Below are 18,959 nucleotides of genomic sequence, written 5' to 3'. Positions count from 1 at the left end.
TCCGTCTCCTGCTCTGTTTTATGCAGGAAACGGAAACCTGAAGTACGGACACCTGGGTGCAGATGTGAACGAGCCCTAAGTAGCTAACAACGAACAATGAATCACTTTTCATAAAATCTGCTTTAAATACTTGTTAGGTGGTCCTAGAATTTTGAGTGTGAGTGCTGCTACAGTTATCTTTGATTTCTCTGTTTGTTTTAGATCAGGGTTGTCAAACACATTTTCACCTAGCACCACTTCAGCCTTATGGTTGTCTTCAAAGTGCAGATAGTAATTCTGCAATTGAATAAATATAGCTATGCTAGTTAGATGTAGTTACATTTATAGTCTGTTGAATGCAACCATAAAGTTGGTGTTAACATATTGTTAATTAGCACACTAATACTTATGAATATTATGTCCACCCTACAGGTAGTAGTAACTCCCCCCCCCCCACACACACACACATATAGATAGTAGTTTCCTAATTGTCCCTTCCAGATAAATATTGGTGACCCACACAGGTAATAGCTCTCCCCACCCCTCCACAAATTACATCACGTACAGTCCAGGCCACACAAAACTTGTGAATTTTATGCTTACTATTTCATTCTGCAAAGTGCTGATGTGGCTCCCTGCTCTGCACCTCTTCTATTGTCATCCCAGCTACTCTGCCACCTGCACTATTGTACTGCAAGTGGTACCATAGAGCAAGAGACCGCATGGCTGGAAGGACATTAAGAGAGGTGCACAACTGGCGCCACATCAGTGCTTTCCAGAAAGAAGTGGTATGTATCAAATTCCCTACACCTGGAGACAGTAGTGTGGTAAGGAGTCCTATGAGGCCCCCAGGTTTAAGGGCTTGGTAACAAGGGCAACTGCTGACTCTTATAGCTGTTTCTTCTGTCCTCGGCTAGAAGGTCCACAGCACAACCCAGCTATAAAGGACGGTGGACCTTTTGGCCAAAGACAGCACAAAATGAAGTTATGCTACGTGGCTTACTAGCCCCAACACATAATATGACTCCCACACAGTATATCAACCCCCTTTTTTATTGCCCTATTTTTATTTTAGGCTGTACACACATATACAGTAATATATTAGGCCGCTACTTACAGTATTATTGCAGTAGGTAGTTGCTGATAATTCACTCATATATCCACGTTCATGTCCACGTCAGCCTCTGCTGCCACCACCAGAATGTGCTGCACAAGATGATGCTGGAGAACATCAGGACCTTAAATCCTGGCATTCTTCAGTGTTGTGATATAACGTGCAGCTCCACCTAGAGGCTGCAGCGGAGGTTAGTAAATTATCAGCCACTACTTACCACAGTAATGGAGCGATGATTAAAATAAAAAATAAGAAAAAAAACTGCCATCTAAAGTTTATGCCATGAGGCGCCACCTGAGAATATCGTCTCAGTTCACCTCATGGTAGATGCGGCCATGTCGCTACAGGCATACTGGCCTTGTGTTTGACGCCTGTGTTTTAGTGTTTTTGGGTATTTGGCTAGGGGGAAATGGTGTGCTGCAAAGACAAGAACAACACACCATAATAGCACACAATTTGCCACAAATTGTCATAGATTTGTTGCACGTACAAGTTCTGCATATTATTTTTATGTGCTTCACCTTTACTTACCTTAGATCACCTCTACTTGCTGTACTATTGGTTTTGCCATGCAGTTGGCAGCCATGTAGCACACTGCTGCTATATGCCTAACCATCTACGTCTAAGTCTTGTGTTATCCATGTATTCCAATACATGATAGTAAACAAAATTGTACATTGTAAGTTAATATATATATTTTTTGTTAGGGTGAAACTGGACCACCAGGGCTTGCAGCATCACCTGTAAGTATATTTATCAGTTACATCTTATAAATACTTACCATTTTCATCTAAAGTAAAATCTATAAAAAAAACAATCTTCAATCTTAATCTATGCTTCAGCTATAACAATGTAAAGCAGTGTAAACTATGCAACATATTATTCATTAATGTACAGATTATTAACAGTGTAAAAAGGGTTTCAGTATGTATGGGATCTCTAAATGAACAGAGAAGCATGCTTACCAAGATTGAGCGACCCATTTTGCCAAGCATGCACTCAATGACTGGTCAACTTCTTTTTTTTTTTTTTTTTTGTGGGGGGGGCAAGGGGCAAGTTTGGCAGTTGCCCTGGGCAAGCTGTTCTCAAATAAGCAGCTAATGGCACTTCTTACATTACAAAACAGCAGGGGAGCAGTGGTGATGCAAAAGCCTACCTTCTCTTGTCAGTAAGGTTTGGTTCACATTAGCGTATGTATTCTGTCCGGTTAGAGTCCGCATTATAGTCTATGGGGTCTGTGTACTTTTACAGCACAGCACTTGCAATTGCAATTGTATTCTGTCCGGGGGGACTCCATGCAGACTCTAACCAGACAGAATACATATGCTAATGTGAACCAGGGGTAACAGGGCCTGCAAAAACAATGTGTGGGACCTCCAGGTGTCTGTAATACATAGTGGTGCAGCAGTAAGTGCAATAGTAGCCAGGGTCTCCGGCACACTGCCTGTGAAGGTTATGTAATAGTTGCAGAATGGCAGTTGCACTACTAAGCACTACTATATTGTGTTTATGTGAAGGTACAGTTGCAAATGGTCTTTGAATGCTAAGCAGCCCTGTGATCATTGCTTTACTGTAGAGACAAGTCCTGTAGCCCAAATACATATCTTGCAGGTTGCACAGTATTAGGAGCTGTGGTCAAGTAGAGCACTGTCTGCTATTTGTAGGCAACATATTTCAGGGTTTTTATTACATTGGGCCCCACTGAATAGGGGTGAATATCAAAAACTCTTTATTCCATGTGACCTTGATGCTTCAGTCCTATATCATGGGACCTATCTATCATCTATCTATCTTTCTATCTATGTCTCGTCTCACTTATACAGTATCTGTCTATCTGTCTCATCTGTCTAATTTGCTGTGTCTGTACAATGCGGTGGTAATGGTAGAGGTTATAGTCTGGGAGTACCATTAGGGGCTCATATACTTCATCACTATATTTTATTTATACTGTCATGACCATAAATTTTTCCAGAAAATGTATTGTTTCTCCCAGAAAATTAGAGAGAGAAAAAAAAAAAAGAGAGAAAAGAGAGAAAAAAAACCCCAAACATTCTAGAATTTCATGCAAAACTCCAAAAATGGGACAGACAAAATAACTGTCATCCTCAACTTAATATTTGGTTTCACAGCCTTTGGAAAAATAACAGAGTAACCATCAACAAGCTTCTTACACCTCTCAACTGGAATTTTGGACCACTCTTCTTCTTCTTTCCTTCTTTTGAATGTGGTTGGGGCTGCTTATCTAACATCCGGATTATCCTACGTTGCCACCTTTCATCACTTATTTCTCTTTCGTCCAAGGAGACTAGCTACAGCGCCATAGGTTGTAAACTTCTTCATTATGTTGTGCACCATGGAAAAAGAACATCAAGATCTCTGGAGATGGACTTTGGATTGTTAGTATTTCTTCCACATTTTTGGTTCTGAAGTCCTCAGACAGTTCTCTTCTTCTCTTTCTGTCCTCCATGCTTATTGTGGCACACACAGATACACAATGCAAAGATTGAGTCAACTTCTCTCCTTTCTTGCCACAGGTGACTTTGAAGAGAGTCGCATGCTTTAAATAAAGTTATTCACCCACAATTTTGAAAAAAGGGTGAACAATTTTGTCCATCCCATTTTTGGAGTTTTGTGTGAACTTATGTTCAATTTGCCATTTTTTCTCAGTTTTTTGTGGTGTTCCAATACACACAAAGGAAATAAACATGTGTATAACAAAACAAGTATAATTTCAATACATTTCTTAAAGAAACACTTCATTTTCTGGAAAAATTTCAGGGATGCCAGCACTTACAGACATGACTGTATATGATGTTAATATAGTGGTACTATTTGATAACTATATATACATCAAAATCATTAGTGTGTGGAGATAGTTGTTCTCTGAAGCTTGTGCACTTAAAGGGGTTGGCCACTTTCAGACCAATATTGACAAACAAATGTACGATAAAAAGATATACAATTCTCCAATATACTTTCTGTATCAATTCCTCACAGTTTTCTAGATCTCTGCTTGCTGTCATTCATTCTGTTACTTCTAGTGGATAAAAGTTTGACCATGGTCATGTGACTTACGGTCCATGGTCATGTGATGAGTACACAGGTGCACAGCTGATTACCAGGCAGATGTCTAATTACTGTGCTGTGACTGTAACGAGCGGCACCTGTGTACTCATCACATGACCATGGACCATAAATCACATGACCATGGTCAGAGTTTTATCCACTAGAAGTAACAGAATGAATGACAGCAAGCAGAGATCTAGAGAACTGTGAGGAATTGATACAGAAAGTATATTGGAAAATTGTATATCTTTTTATCGTACATTTGTTTGTCAATATTGGTCTGAAAGTGGCCAACCCCTTTAATATTTTATAACCCTTAACATTGCTTACACTGCAGATTTTTGTCACGTCAGTGTTTCTATAGATTTGGTACATGAATTCATCATGTAGGGCTCCGCTTTTAATTTTGCTCAGGGCTGCGCTATGTCTAAAACTGGCCCTGACTGCCAGCAGACATGAGTCCATCAAACTGCGCACAGAGATATACAGGTCCTATGGAGTATAGCTTATAAATCCCTGATTCATTTCAACTTCATATCATTACTGGTAACCACAAAACCTCACCGGTCCTATGGAGTATAGCTATAGTAAAACCCTGATTCATTTCAACTTCATATCATTACTGGTAACCACAAAACCTCACCACCAGTCATTACTTACAACTGCAATGAACTGATGCTTCATTTACTGACAAGTTGGAGTAATTGCAGTCCTAGGAATGGGTGCGGGTCAAGGTACATCACGTGACACCACCCTAGAGGGGGTAGGTTTTCAGCGGTCGAGTAATTACTTCAGTGCTTCACTAACGCCCAGGTGACACTGCAAAAGGTTTTCTTTTCCATGGAATCCATTTTTATTAATTTGTACTGTTTTATTCACTCTTATAATCATATGTTATAATGATCCACTTTATTTGGGAGTTACTAGTGGGGTAGAAAAGTGCAGCAAATTCCCTACAGCTGACATCCCAGGGATGTTAGGCCTTATTCACACGTCAGGAGTAGGTCCTTGCATAATGTACTTTCATTCGCAAAAATATTTTGACACATTTCCCAATCTTTATTAGTGCTATCAGAGAACAAGCATTTGTTTTTAATCAGCTCAGAATATTTTGACACATTTTTGTTTGGAATAATTTTTCATTCGTAACGTTGTCTTGTTTTCTGAAATGTCAGCATGTTTACCATCATAATTGCTTCCATTATTATCATTATTTTGTTTTTTGTAAGTGAAATACTTTTTTTTTTTTTACTTTTTCTGGGATATATATATATATATATATATATATATTTACAAAATAGCACAATGGTTATGGGTTCTAGACCTTAATACATCATGCTTAATTTCTGCAACAGATGTGACAACATAAAATCCCATCTGACACATCTACATCTGTTTACTCGACCTTTGTCTGTTTAGTACCATCCATCAACTGGTACTTTCTATTATAAAGATTTCCTGGTGCCTTTCCTGTGTGATTTGTTAGCAAATTCTTAAGGTTTTTACATACAATCAATTTTTGTCTTTGCTAAAATGCTTCTTTTAACTTTTTTAAAAGAAAGTTTGTTTTCTAATATTCTTAATTATTGATTTCCTTGTAAGAATGCGTGCGGTCCATAATGTCAGCTCTTGTTGAAGATCTCTGTCCACAGAATTCCTGTTGAGAGTAATCTCAGGCAGTCTCGGAGTTAATTAAGGCAAAGATTTCATGGGCTCAATGCACAGATCTGCCACAGAGTTTTAATTGCTCTACAGGGACAGATCAAACTACTCATTATTCAGTTATTGTTATAGAGATGGCTGCATCTGATTCTTTATATTGGTTCAGGAAGACAGGTGAGAAAAGAATACTGCACAATGGGACATATCTGAAGCGGGCAAGGAAAGAAATAGCTATGAAAACAGGCTGATGTTGCTCGAGAAAGAAGTATCCTCCACTAACCTCGCTTCTATCATATGATTAAAATATTCATATATTACATATGGCTATACTACATGCTCAGGCTACTTTCTAGCTTTTATCAGTGTTTCTGGTTTAAATGTTTGTTCATAAACATAACCTACTATATATTCTGCATATCTGAAAACAATTGGAAGAGCTAAAAGCTGATCTGGAACACACTGCTGATTTATAGTGTCAACCAATAAATGCTACTACTGTGGGCTATAAAGTGAGTGTTACTATCCTACTGTTAGTCAATTAGGTTCTATCTAGCTACTCTCTGGTAAAACTAGCATGATAGCACTTGTATATGCATCAACAATTTCATGAAAAGATCACTTGTTTCATTGGACTGGTCCACTATTCAGAATTGGTATAAGTACAAATAATTAGCAATTGCTTCTTCTTTATTGGCTTCCCATTATATCAAAAATATGTATGATGTTTGTTGTTGTGTTACTTTCAACGGAATGGCATTGAAGGTTTCTTGCAACACACTCAAATTATTTTTAAAAACTAGAAAATTCTGTATGAATTATTAATGATTAGAAAATGAGTGATAATTACAGATGGGCAAACCTTTCAAGATTTATTTTGTTTTGGGTTCAGGTGGTTCGAGACCAAGATTTGTTTTTGGTCCAACAAGTTTGTTATAAACTATACCTTAAATTGACCTAAAACATAGTGTAGAATACTTTTAGGACCAGCTTCAGTAGTAATATCCCTATAGCCTTCAGAAGGCTTCCAGTTGCCATGGGAACAGGTCGTCTCCCGCGATCTCAACGCTTGGGAGTTGGTCTTCAATGACAAAGGTATGGGGGTTGTTTTTTACATTAGGGGATCCTAGCCTGCAATTAGAGTGGGCACTGATCACAGCATTAGCTACAGGTCTCCACTGTACAGCTATGGCGGCCACGTAGCAGCAGAGTGGCCACCATCTTTACAGAAGTGGCAACCACCATACTATTACAGTGGATGTTGGAAAGCGGTTCAAAAAAGTATCTTTAAAGAATGTGCATAAAGATGAAACTGCTCTATTGCACAATAGACAGACAGAATTAGATTATTAGCAGTGAAAGGCTTAGCTGTCTGTGTAAGAAACAGCAGCAGCAGAAGAAAAAGCACAGATTGCCACAGTCCTTATCCTATCTCCATTGAATTTGAGTAGTAATCTGCCTGTGTACTTTCTTGATTCTCTAAGTTCTCCTAGTTTTCTAATTATTGCGGGAATTCCTATTGATTTTTCTGAACTCTACTAGCCTATAGTCCAGTGAGATGGATGATATATCAATTTGCATGTTCACCATATTCCTGGAATTTTATGGAAATGAACTAACACCAATTGTTTTCATCCTTCAACAAATGCCATTTTGTTGCATTTGGAATTTTTTTCTCCAGCCCCCATAGTTTCTGAACAATAGATATTGTAAGTTTCACCAGCTAATCTTTTAATTATTCTCTACTGTCAGCTTGGCTGTCTTGGACTAAAGCAGACAACATGGGACCACCTCATGGGACACCAGAGAGCCTAATTAACATTTTGGATACAGAAAACTGTAAAAAATACAGGGGGAAACATGGTAGCTCAGTGGTTAGCACTGCAGCCTTGCAGCTCTGGGGTCCTGGGTTTGAATCCCGCCAGGAACAACATCTGCAAGGAGTTTGTATGTTCTCCCCGTGTTTGCGTAGATTTCCTCCCATTCCACTAAAGACATACTGATAGGGAAAAAAAGAAATGTACATTGTGATCCCTATATGGGGCTCACAAGCTGCATTTAAAAAAAAAAAAAAAGAAAAACTGTAAAAATACAGTAACAGAAGAAAAACACAATAAAAAGTGATCTGTAAATCAGATTGCAGGACAGTAATGAACTTGAAAAATATAAAGCACTACAGTCAAGTGCCGACTGAAACTCAAAATTAAGCCAAACATAGCTAATATAGCAGTACTAGATGTAGACAAGGAGTAAATGACTTTCAGCATCATCTCAGGAGTGAACAATATAGTTCTATTGAAAATCATATCTAACATATCTGATCCTTTCACCCCAAGAACCATGAACTGAAAAACAATTGGATCTGTCAACAACAAAATAAATGCCAGTGTCCAGCTTGAGACAACAGTGTACACATTTATATATTGTTGTCTTATCTCTATGTTATCATTCTTGAAACACATGAAACATTGTAGTTGTTCCCATTCATCATAAGTATTTCCCTTAATGATTTCTCACACCAGTAATTTCTCTTCGGTGGCATGGAAATCTAATAGCATATTTAGCTCATGAGTATAATATCATTACTTGCCATAAAGCAGTTACCAGAATGGTGATGTGGCCATGTTCTGCCGTGCAGAGTTGTCATTTGTCTTTATTGCTGCTGGTACAGATCTGGCCTATATGCAGAAAACATACTTTGTGTTTCATTTTAGATTTGCTTAGTAAGTAATAGGTTACAGATGTTATATAACAATTGCTCACAAACATATTTCTGTAAAAATTTGTGCTACATACAGACAGAGTATGCTAGGTTTGTAGCCAGGGTCGGACTGGGGTGTCTAGGGCCCACCAGTGGAATTGTTTCTAGGGGCCCACCACCAGGACCCTGCAGACCAGTGATACCGAGACAGGGCGGCTAAAGGTAATACCATCTCGGGAGCCATGCTGCTCACCTGCCATACAATGTGCAACAACATACTACCTAAACCTATTGCTACACTCTGTATGGAAAGTGATCAGCATGGCTCCTAGAAATGTTACCATTACCTGTTCTGTGCCCCCGGTGAAGAGCTATCGGTCCCGGTACCGTAGCTCTTCACTGTCAGAAAGGCGTTTCTTACAGTCAGGAACGTCCTTCTTCCCAGCAGCGCCTATTGCACTGTACTGTGAGATCGGGGAGGAACGCCCCCTCCCCTCCTGATAATGCTCGCTGAAGTCATTACTCCAGCCCTAACCCATCTTTTCAATCTATCCCTAACCAATGGATCCTTCCCCTCAGCCTTCAAACACGCCACTGTCACTCCTATACTTAAGAAACCGTCCCTCGACCCGTCCTCTCCTGCCAACTATCGTCCCATCTCACTGCTCCCGTACGCCTCAAAACTTCTTGAGCAGCATGTCCACTCCGAACTCTCCTCCTATCTCTCATCCAACCTGCTCTTTGACAGACTTCAGTCAGGCTTCAGACCCCGGCACTCCACTGAAACTGCCCTAACAAAAGTCACCAATGACCTGCTAACCGCCAAAGCCAAGCGCCATTACTCTGTCCTCCTCCTCCTCCTCGACCTCTCCTCTGCCTTTGACGCAGTTGACCACTCCCTCCTGTTAGAAATTCTCTCATCCCTTGGTATCTCAGACCTGGCCCATTCCTGGATCTCCTCATACCTCTCCGACCGCACATTCAGCGTCTCCCACTCGCACACCACCTCCTCACCACGCCCTCTATCTGTAGGTGTCCCCCAGGGCTCCGTCCTAGGACCCCTCCTGTTCTCCATCTACACCCTTGGCCTGGGCCAACTCATATAATCTCATGGCTTTCAGTACCACTGCTATGCCGATGACACCCAAATATACATCTCTGGACCAGACATGACCTCCCTGCTGGCCAGAGTTCCAGATTGTTTAGCGGCTGTAGCCTCCTTCCTCTCCCCCCGCTTTCTCAAACTCAACATGGAGAAAACAGAGTTTGTCATCTTCAGCCCATCCTGTATGGCCCCTCCACCTGACCCATCTATCAAAGTTAATGGAACCACAATTACCCCTGTCCCGCAGGCCCGATGCCTTGGGGTAACCCTGGACTCTGACCTATCCTTCAAGCCACATATTCAAGCCCTCAACACCTCCTGCCGCCTCCAGCTCAAGAACATCCACCAAATTCGCCCCTTCCTCACCCAGGAAACTACCAAGATGCTTGCCCAGGCCCTCATAATCTCCCGCCTAGACTACTGCAACACCCTTCTCCATGGACTCCCAGCTAACACCCTCACCCCCCTCCAGTCCACCTTAAACTGCGCTGCTCGCTTAATCCACCTCACGCCCCGATCTTCACCAGCTGCTCCCCTCTGCCAGTCCCTCCACTGGCTACCTATAGCCCAGTGAATTGAGTTCAAGCTACTAACACTAACATACAAAGCCATCCACAACCTGTCCCCTCCATATATCTCTGAACTAAACTCCCGCTACCTGCCCACACGTAACCTCAGATCCTCCAATGACCTCCTACTCCGCTCTGCTCTCATCCGCTCCTCACACAACCGTCTCCAAGATTTCTCCCGTGCATCCACCATACTCTGGAACTCCTTACCAAGACACATAAGACTGACCCCCACAATCACAGGCTTCAAGAAGGCCCTGAAGACTCACCTATTCAGGAAGGCCTACAACCTCCAATAACACTATCACCGCACCGCCATCTGTACAGTCTCCCCCTCTCCTTCTGTCTCTACCCCCCTTCCCTCATAGATTGTAAGCCCTCGCGGGCAGGGCCCTCTACCCCACTGTGCCAGTCGGTCATTGTTAGCATTATATCTACCTGTATATTCTGTGTATTGTATGTAACCCCCAAATGTAAAGCACCATGGAATTAATGGTGCTATATAAATAAATAATAATAATAATAATTATACCTATAGGGACACTGTAGGTGTTTCTGTAGGTATAAGTGCTGCGATTTCCAAAAACTGCAACAGTTACCTAAACACTCATACATATACCTTCATATATACTCACTCACACACACACATATACACTCACCGTCCACTTTATTAGGTACACCTGTCCAACTGCTCGTTAACACTTAATTTCTAATCAGCCAATCACATGGCGGCAACTCAGTGCATTTAGGCATGTAGACATGGTCAAGACAATCTCCTGCAGTTCAAACTGAGCATCAGTATGGGGAAGAAAGGTGATTTGAGTGCCTTTGAACGTGGCATGGTTGTTGGTGCCAGAAGGGCTGGTCTGAGTATTTCAGAAACTGCTGATCTACTGGGATTTTCACGCACAACCATCTCTAGGGTTTACAGAGAATGGTCTGAAAAAGAAAAAACATCCAGTGAGCGGCAGTTCTGTGGGCGGAAATGCGTTGTTGATGCCAGAGGTCAGAGGAGAATGGCCAGACTGGTTCGAGCTGATAGAAAGGCAACAGTGACTCAAATAGCCACCCGTTACAACCAAGGTAGCCAGAAGAGCATCTCTGAACGCACAGTACGTCGAACTTTGAGGCAGATGGGCTACAGCAGCAGAAGACCACACCGGGTACCACTCCTTTCAGCTAAGAACAGGAAACTGAGGCTACAATTTGCACAAGCTCATCGAAATTGGACAATTGAAGATTGGAAAAACGTTGCCTGGTCTGATGAGTCTCGATTTCTGCTGCGACATTCGGATGGTAGGGTCAGAATTTGGCGTCAACAACATGAAAGCATGGATCCATCCTGCCTTGTATCAACGGTTCAGGCTGGTGGTGATGGTGTCATGGTGTGGGGAATATTTTCTTGGCACTCTTTGGGCCCCTTGGTACCAATTGAGCATTGTTGCAACGCCAAAGCCTACCTGAGTATTGTTGCTGACCATGTCCATCCCTTTATGACCACAATGTACCCAACATCTGATGGCTACTTTCAGCAGGATAATGCGCCATGTCATAAAGCTGGAATAATCTCAGACTGGTTTCTTGAACATGACAATGAGTTCACTGTACTCCAATGGCCTCCACAGTCACCAGATCTCAATCCAATAGAGCATCTTTGGGATGTGGTGGAACGGGAGATTCGCATCATGGATGTGCAGCCGACAAATCTGCGGCAACTGTGTGATGCCATCATGTCAATATGGACCAAAATCTCTGAGGAATGCTTCCAGCACCTTGTTGAATCTATGCCACGAAGAATTGAGGCAGTTCTGAAGGCAAAAGGAGGTCCAACCCGTTACTAGCATGGTGTACCTAATAAAGTGGCCGGTGAGTGTATAAATATATATAATTAGCATAGCATATACACATTTATATACATTCATATACCATATATACTATATATACTCACATATATACATACACTCACACATTATTATAGCGTACTGTATATACACACACATACCCGTATACAAACATACAGTCCTCACACAGTATACAAGACACATGCTTTAACCCTTAAGTACTATCATGGTGTCTATCATAGTGATATGTGTATGGTAATGGTGTATGATAGACACCATGATAGGACTTAAGGGTTAAACACATGTACACATATACATTTACATTTTACAAAAAAAAAAAAGAAAAAAATATACTCACATTTGTGAAGCAGCAGCAGCAGACTCCTCTGTCCCCACACGGGCTGATGTAAGCGATGACTCACTCTGAAGAGGAGGGGGGAGGGGGAAAGTCCCGGCTTGCAGAGAGATCGCTTCCTAAGATTGCACTGGCAGGAGGCCCCTTGGTGTAAGTGTCAGGGCCCTGGGAAACTGTCGGCAGCCGTGCTTCTTTATTCATTACAGCGCTGCCAGCAGCCTGGGGCCCCGAGCTTACTGATCCAGCCCCTGCCACTAGCAGTGCTCAGTTTATCAATGCAAATGCACTGGACAGGGGCCCAAACCAGCCCCTGACATCCCGATCAGGCCCCTGACCAGTGCTTCTGTATTGAGGAAATGAGCACTGACAGTCAAGGCTCGGGGCCTACCCGGTGGCCCAGTCCGACCCTGTGCAGATCAGGCCCCTGCCTATGCTTTTTCTTAAATAAAATGAGCAGCAATATATAGTCGGGGCCTGGGGCCCACCAGGGGGATTCCCCGGTGCTCCGGCGGGCCAGTCCGACCCTGTTTGTAGCAACACCTCAGCATACAATGTTTTTTTTTTTTTTCCTGAAAGCCTATAAAGACATTATATAAGATAGTGAACGCCAATTTATAAATTATTGAGGTCTAGGAAGTCTCCTATGAATCTCCTGGAGATTTATGCAGTGTTAGAGCTGTTGAGCTATTTTTACGTTCAAAAACTTTTGACACATGTTAAGATTAAAAGGAGTTTACCACCACTAAAATTTTTTCTAAACCTCTTTTGTGCTGGTAAAAGGTCAGTTAGTGGCATAGTGGACATAACTTCCTTAAAGAGGACCTTTCACCATTTGGGGCACATGCAGTGTAATACACCGCTAAAAAGCTGACAGTGTGCTGAATTCAGCAATAGGCGATACTGTGAGGAAGGGCGTTCCTGGCAGACTGTCAGAAATGCCCTTGTGATGGTGAAGAGCTATGCTACCGGCACCGATAGCTCTTCACCGGGAGCACAGAAAGGAAAAGCCGATAGTGCACTGAATTCAGCGCACTGTCGGCTTTCTAGCGGTGTATTAAACCGTAGGGGCCCCAAGTGGTGAAAGGTCCCCTTGAAATCAAAGTGCAATCTCAATGGTAAGAAAATCAACTGTTATTCTGAATGTGAAAGAGCTGTTTGTTGCACTCAGGGGACATGGTTATACCTGGCTGGGCACCTGTAGTTCACCACCCGGGGACCCTCTAGCATAAAGAATGACAAGTCCTGTTATACAGTGACTACATGTGAAATCAGGTACAATATCAAACGTCGATGCTCTCAGTGCACCAAACATCTTATTTGCATAAGTGTTTAGAATTTTTAGAAAGTGCTGTATAAACAGTTTTGATGATAGTAGACTCCATTTAAAGGTGTTGTCTTATGAAAACCCCTTTTGGAATAGAAGCTGGATGATTACTGTGTGTCTAGCTTCTCTAAGCCGTTAATGATTGGCTATCATCAAGGAAAGCATACCTGGTCAGATATATTTCCTGCAGTTTCCTGAATTGGAGTTTATTAGAGAATCTCTATGTTTATGGTCATGGAGGTGAACCTTTCATTTAAGTCCATATGCCACAATAGTACATACGGACATGCTTGGTCTCCACAAGACAGCTCTGTTATGGTAAATGTGTCTACTCTATATACAAATGCATTTGTTTTCACAGTATTTTTGCATCTGTTAATACAAATTATCAATATTCTTAATATTTTGTGAACAAGCACTTACATATTAGGCAAAAACATGCAAACCAAAGCACTTAAACAGTGAAGATTCATGCAATTCAGATTCCCAAGACTTTCTTGTCAGCCCATGAACACACAAAAACCTAAAAAACGACAGATCTTCCAGATCCAATGTGATGGGTAAAATTCCCAGCAATATTTTGGGTCTAAAATCTACATGTAACTCTGCATGTTAATACTTTAATCCAAAATATTCTGATAATCCACTTGTCTTTACTAATAAACTTGTTCAGTGACCAGATTTACTAATAACCATGGTGAAAACTGAAATCATTATTGAGTGCAAAAACACATGAGTGGAGGTGGAAAAGCAAATTGTTGTGAAATACTTTTGCTGTAATTGTAGAAAAAAACTACATCCTCAGGTTTTTGTCCGAGTCCCTGTCTCGGTTCACTTACTATATTTCTAGTAAATTGGTCACTGGCAAATCCTATGAGAACACATGAGGTATGACCAGTGCTACAACCTGGTGTGGCTCTGACGCACTCTAACAGCTAACATAGCATAAAACAGTCTATGCAGGCAGCAAAGTCATATGAGTTATGGGCAAGAGCTATAGATAACTAATGGAGGCTGCTGATACCTTTATGAGGATACTGGAGGATATGATAAAGGGGCATGCAAAAATTAGCAGCAGTAACCTCTAGATCTTCCTATTCATAGTACAGTAAATCTTATGAACATTACTATACCTATATGACTGTTGTTGTCACTGCCTAGAGTTTTCAGAAAAACAAGGCTAAAGCAATATTTTCATGAATTTGAGATAAATTTATTAAACTTATGTTTGGTATTTCAATTCTTCAGAGTGTAGTTAAAGCTAGAAAATTGAAGATGAACAGGGGAATAAGCTGAAAATTGTCTTTTTTTCAAACACAAACAAACAGTTACAGTGATATCTAAGCAATAATTTCCTTTAGGATTAATCTGTTGCATAATACAGAAATGTAAAAAAAAGGCAAGAAAAAAAATTCAGTCAAACAATAATAGCTAAAATTTTGAATGTTTCTAGCATGTGTATCCGGTAATTTTCTATACGGCTTATGTGATGGAAGCCTAAAAATATGTTCATTTTGAGTTTTTCCTATTCTTCTGCTACACAGATGTGGCATTTGTTAAGGTAACACTGACGTTGCATTCCCATACAGTACTAAAGATCCCTGGAGTATAGTAAACTTCTGAGGCTAGCAAGGTGGTTACTTCAAGTAGCTATATTTTTGTTTTTATACCAGGTAGAACAATAATGATGTCATATAAAATGTAAGATTCTCAGCTTTCATATGCCACCAAGATTGCAGTTCTAGCTATGATGGAACCAGAGTTATTACCAGCTGAAGACATAGGAGTTCACGCTGCATCTAAAGTTTGCATTCCTGACTATGTCTTCAGCTGGTTGTATCTCTGGATTTAGGATGAAAATGTTGCTAGGGTCATGAAATATACCAGAGCCATAAATTATTTTACTGTTCCTGCAAATGCAAGTTTCCAAATTGATGTGCACTATAAATACATAGCATATTGCTAAAATATCCCATCACTTTATCATACGTGGGGAACTCTAACCTCTAGGCTTACTCACCAAACCTGAGAACAGTTGTAGACTAGTGAGAGTCAGATCCCCATAAAACTGCATTTTTTTCCCCTTTCTGGAGGTTAGGGGATAAGTAGACTTGGCACAACTCCTTTATAAGTAAATGCACTAGTCATTTATCATTAAAATTGTGCAAAGATAGTGGGCTGCTATTTACTAAATGTTTATTTGAAACAAGAAACCTAGCACGACAATTTGCATAGTCATCAAATACGTTATGTAAATAAGCTAATTTATCCTTATCTTTTTCCATTTAGATTTATGCAAGTGGCATAAAAGGAGATAAGGTAAGTGTACGATTTACATATACTTGTGTAATTTAATATGTTAAATTGATAACATTCTTTCCCATAAAAACATCTTATTTTTAGACTCAAAGTTGTTTTCTCCTGTCAAATTGGTAAATTAAGCTAAATGTATTTAGCCATTATTTTGATTATATGTTACCTAACTTTAGTAGACTCCTGAATAACAAACCGCTTACTAGTTATACAATGACAGACTTAATTCAGTTCAGAAGTCTTAAATTGTTTGGAGTGTCAGACTGTGGCACCTAAGACTTAGCAGTAACATTCATTCTGGGGTTCAATTTACAGCTACATACAGCTATTACTTGGCCAACATTTGAAAAGTCATAAAACTGTGGCTTGCTGTCTAGTCAATACCTTGGAGTTTTTTCTATCATGAGGTCTTAAATTTGTTAAATAACCTACCTAATGTATTGAATAGACATATACTGTAGACTGTTTGAGATGCTTTACCCAACCTAACTGTATGTGCCATGTACAGTTCCCCTGTGAGCCAGTTTATGGCAACTTCTGGGAGTGTAACCCTGGCTACGTGACTCTACACTTTCCAAATATATTTCTTTTATTCAGCTTTGAATTCCCATTTTCATGTAAATTACTGTTTTATTCTTATGCCTTTAGGAGAATGTGCTTTTGGTTCCAGACTTAGCCTTGTCTCAGTTCTAGATTCTTGTGCAAATACATTTTTCAATGCATTTGAATATGAGCAAAACAACAATTTACATGAAAATACGGCTCCAAAGCGGAATATCAGATGCATATTGGACACTGTACATACACCACTACATGGTACTGCGACTAGGTTTGTAATGAATTTTGCCACTGACACACTCCCTTTAAATTTGCTTTGCAGTTATACCTATCTGATTCATCATTTACAACATTTGTGAGTTATCATGTAATGTATTTTAAACTTTATTTATGACATTTATTATATATATTTAGGGAATTGCTGGTCCTGAAGGCCCACCTGGAAAAGAAGGACAAAGAGTAAGTCAATATTATATATGTATTATCCATATTATATATAAATTACCAAAGTCATTAATTTCTACTGTTAGTAATTAGAGATGAGCGAACACTAAAATGTTCGAGGTTCGAAATTCGATTCGAACAGCCGCTCACTGTTCGAGTGTTCGAATGGGTTTCGAACCCCATTATAGTCTATGGGGAACATAAACTCGTTAAGGGGGAAACCCAAATTCGTGTCTGGAGGGTCACCAAGTCCACTATGACACCCCAGGAAATGATACCAACACCCTGGAATGACACTGGGACAGCAGGGGAAGCATGTCTGGGGGCATAAATCACTTTATTTCATGGAAATCCCTGTCAGTTTGCGATTTTCGCAAGCTAACTTTTCCCCATAGAAATGCATTGGCCAGTGCTGATTGGCCAGAGTACGGAACTCGACCAATCAGCGCTGGCTCTGCTGGAGGAGGCGGAGTCTAAGATCGCTCCACACCAGTCTCCATTCAGGTCCGACCTTAGACTCCGCCTCCTCCGGCAGAGCCAGCGCTGATTGGCCGAATTCCGTACTCTGGCCAATCAGCACTGGCTAATGCATTGTATTGGCGTGATGAAGCAGTGCTGAATGTGTGTGCTTAACACACACATTCAGCTCTACTTCATCGGGCTAATAGAATGCATTGGCCAGCGCTGATTGGCCAGAGTACGGAACTCGACCAATCAGCGCTGGCTCTGCTGGAGGAGGCGGAGTCTAAGATCGCTCCACACCAGTCTCCATTCAGGTCCGACCTTAGACTCCGCCTCCTCCGGCAGAGCCAGCGCTGATTGGCCGAAGGCTGGCCAATGCATTCCTATGCGAATGCAGAGACTTAGCAGTGCTGAGTCAGTTTTGCTCAACTACACATCTGATGCACACTCGGCACTGCTACATCAGATGTAGCAATCTGATGTAGCAGAGCCGAGGGTGCACTAGAACCCCTGTGCAAACTCAGTTCACGCTAATAGAATGCATTGGCCAGCGCTGATTGGCCAATGCATTCTATTAGCCCGATGAAGTAGAGCTGAATGTGTGTGTTAAGCACACACATTCAGCACTGCTTCATCACGCCAATACAATGCATTAGCCAGTGCTGATTGGCCAGAGTACGGAATTCGGCCAATCAGCGCTGGCTCTGCTGGAGGAGGCGGAGTCTAAGGTCGGACCTGAATGGAGACTGGTGTGGAGCGATCTTAGACTCCACCTCCTCCAGCAGAGCCAGCGCTGATTGGCCGAATTCCGTACTCTGGCCAATCAGCGCTGGCCAATGCATTCTATTAGCCTGATGAAGTAGAGCTGAATGTGTGTGCTAAGCACACACATTCAGCACTGCTTCATCACGCCAGTAGGGTACTGAGTGTGCAATAGAATGTTATGATATTTACTGACCGCATTTAAAAAGTTCTGCAGTGTTTTCTTGTATCAATGTGCATAATAGTGCAGTGCATGTGCAGCATCCCACTGGACAGTGCAAAATGTGCCTTTGATATTAGTAATATTGTGTATACTGTATTTCAGTAGCAGTTTGTATGTAAAAGGCGTTTTTTTTTCCTTAACTAGGCTGGACCATTATGGGTAGGGGTATAGTGTTTTGATACGTCTCAAGCACATAGGAGACGTAGGAGGAGACTGAACCTATATTCAGGAAAAGAAAGATTAATTTCTTTTATTTTAAGCATTAGTTGATTTCTTTTATTCATAACTTGAATTACAGATCACAATTTAAAATATATATATATATATATATATATATATATATATATATATATATATATATATATAGTAATGATAGTGTTTCCATTGAATAAATTGCATACAAAATCAAGTGCACAGTGGTAAAGTTTTGCATTTCCAATTGTATCTCCATCACTGTTAACTATTCTAACCTTGCTTCCATATT

General features: G+C 40.9%; 1 protein-coding gene across 2 annotated transcripts in view; it reads left to right on the top strand.

The window, feature by feature from the left end:
* COL19A1 (collagen type XIX alpha 1 chain) overlaps positions 1-18,959 on the top strand; it is a 661,532-nt gene that overhangs the window by 266,002 nt on the left and 376,571 nt on the right. For both annotated transcript variants that reach the window (XM_075268349.1, XM_075268350.1), the window contains exons 16-18: positions 1,801-1,836; positions 16,003-16,032; positions 16,999-17,043. In XM_075268349.1, the coding sequence (XP_075124450.1) occupies positions 1,801-1,836; positions 16,003-16,032; positions 16,999-17,043 (111 nt within the window). The remainder of the gene's footprint in view (positions 1-1,800; positions 1,837-16,002; positions 16,033-16,998; positions 17,044-18,959) is intronic.

The sequence above is a fragment of the Leptodactylus fuscus genome, chromosome 3, assembly GCF_031893055.1.
Source record: "Leptodactylus fuscus isolate aLepFus1 chromosome 3, aLepFus1.hap2, whole genome shotgun sequence".
NCBI lineage: Eukaryota > Metazoa > Chordata > Amphibia > Anura > Leptodactylidae > Leptodactylus > Leptodactylus fuscus.
This window is presented reverse-complemented; position numbering and strand designations above follow the sequence as displayed.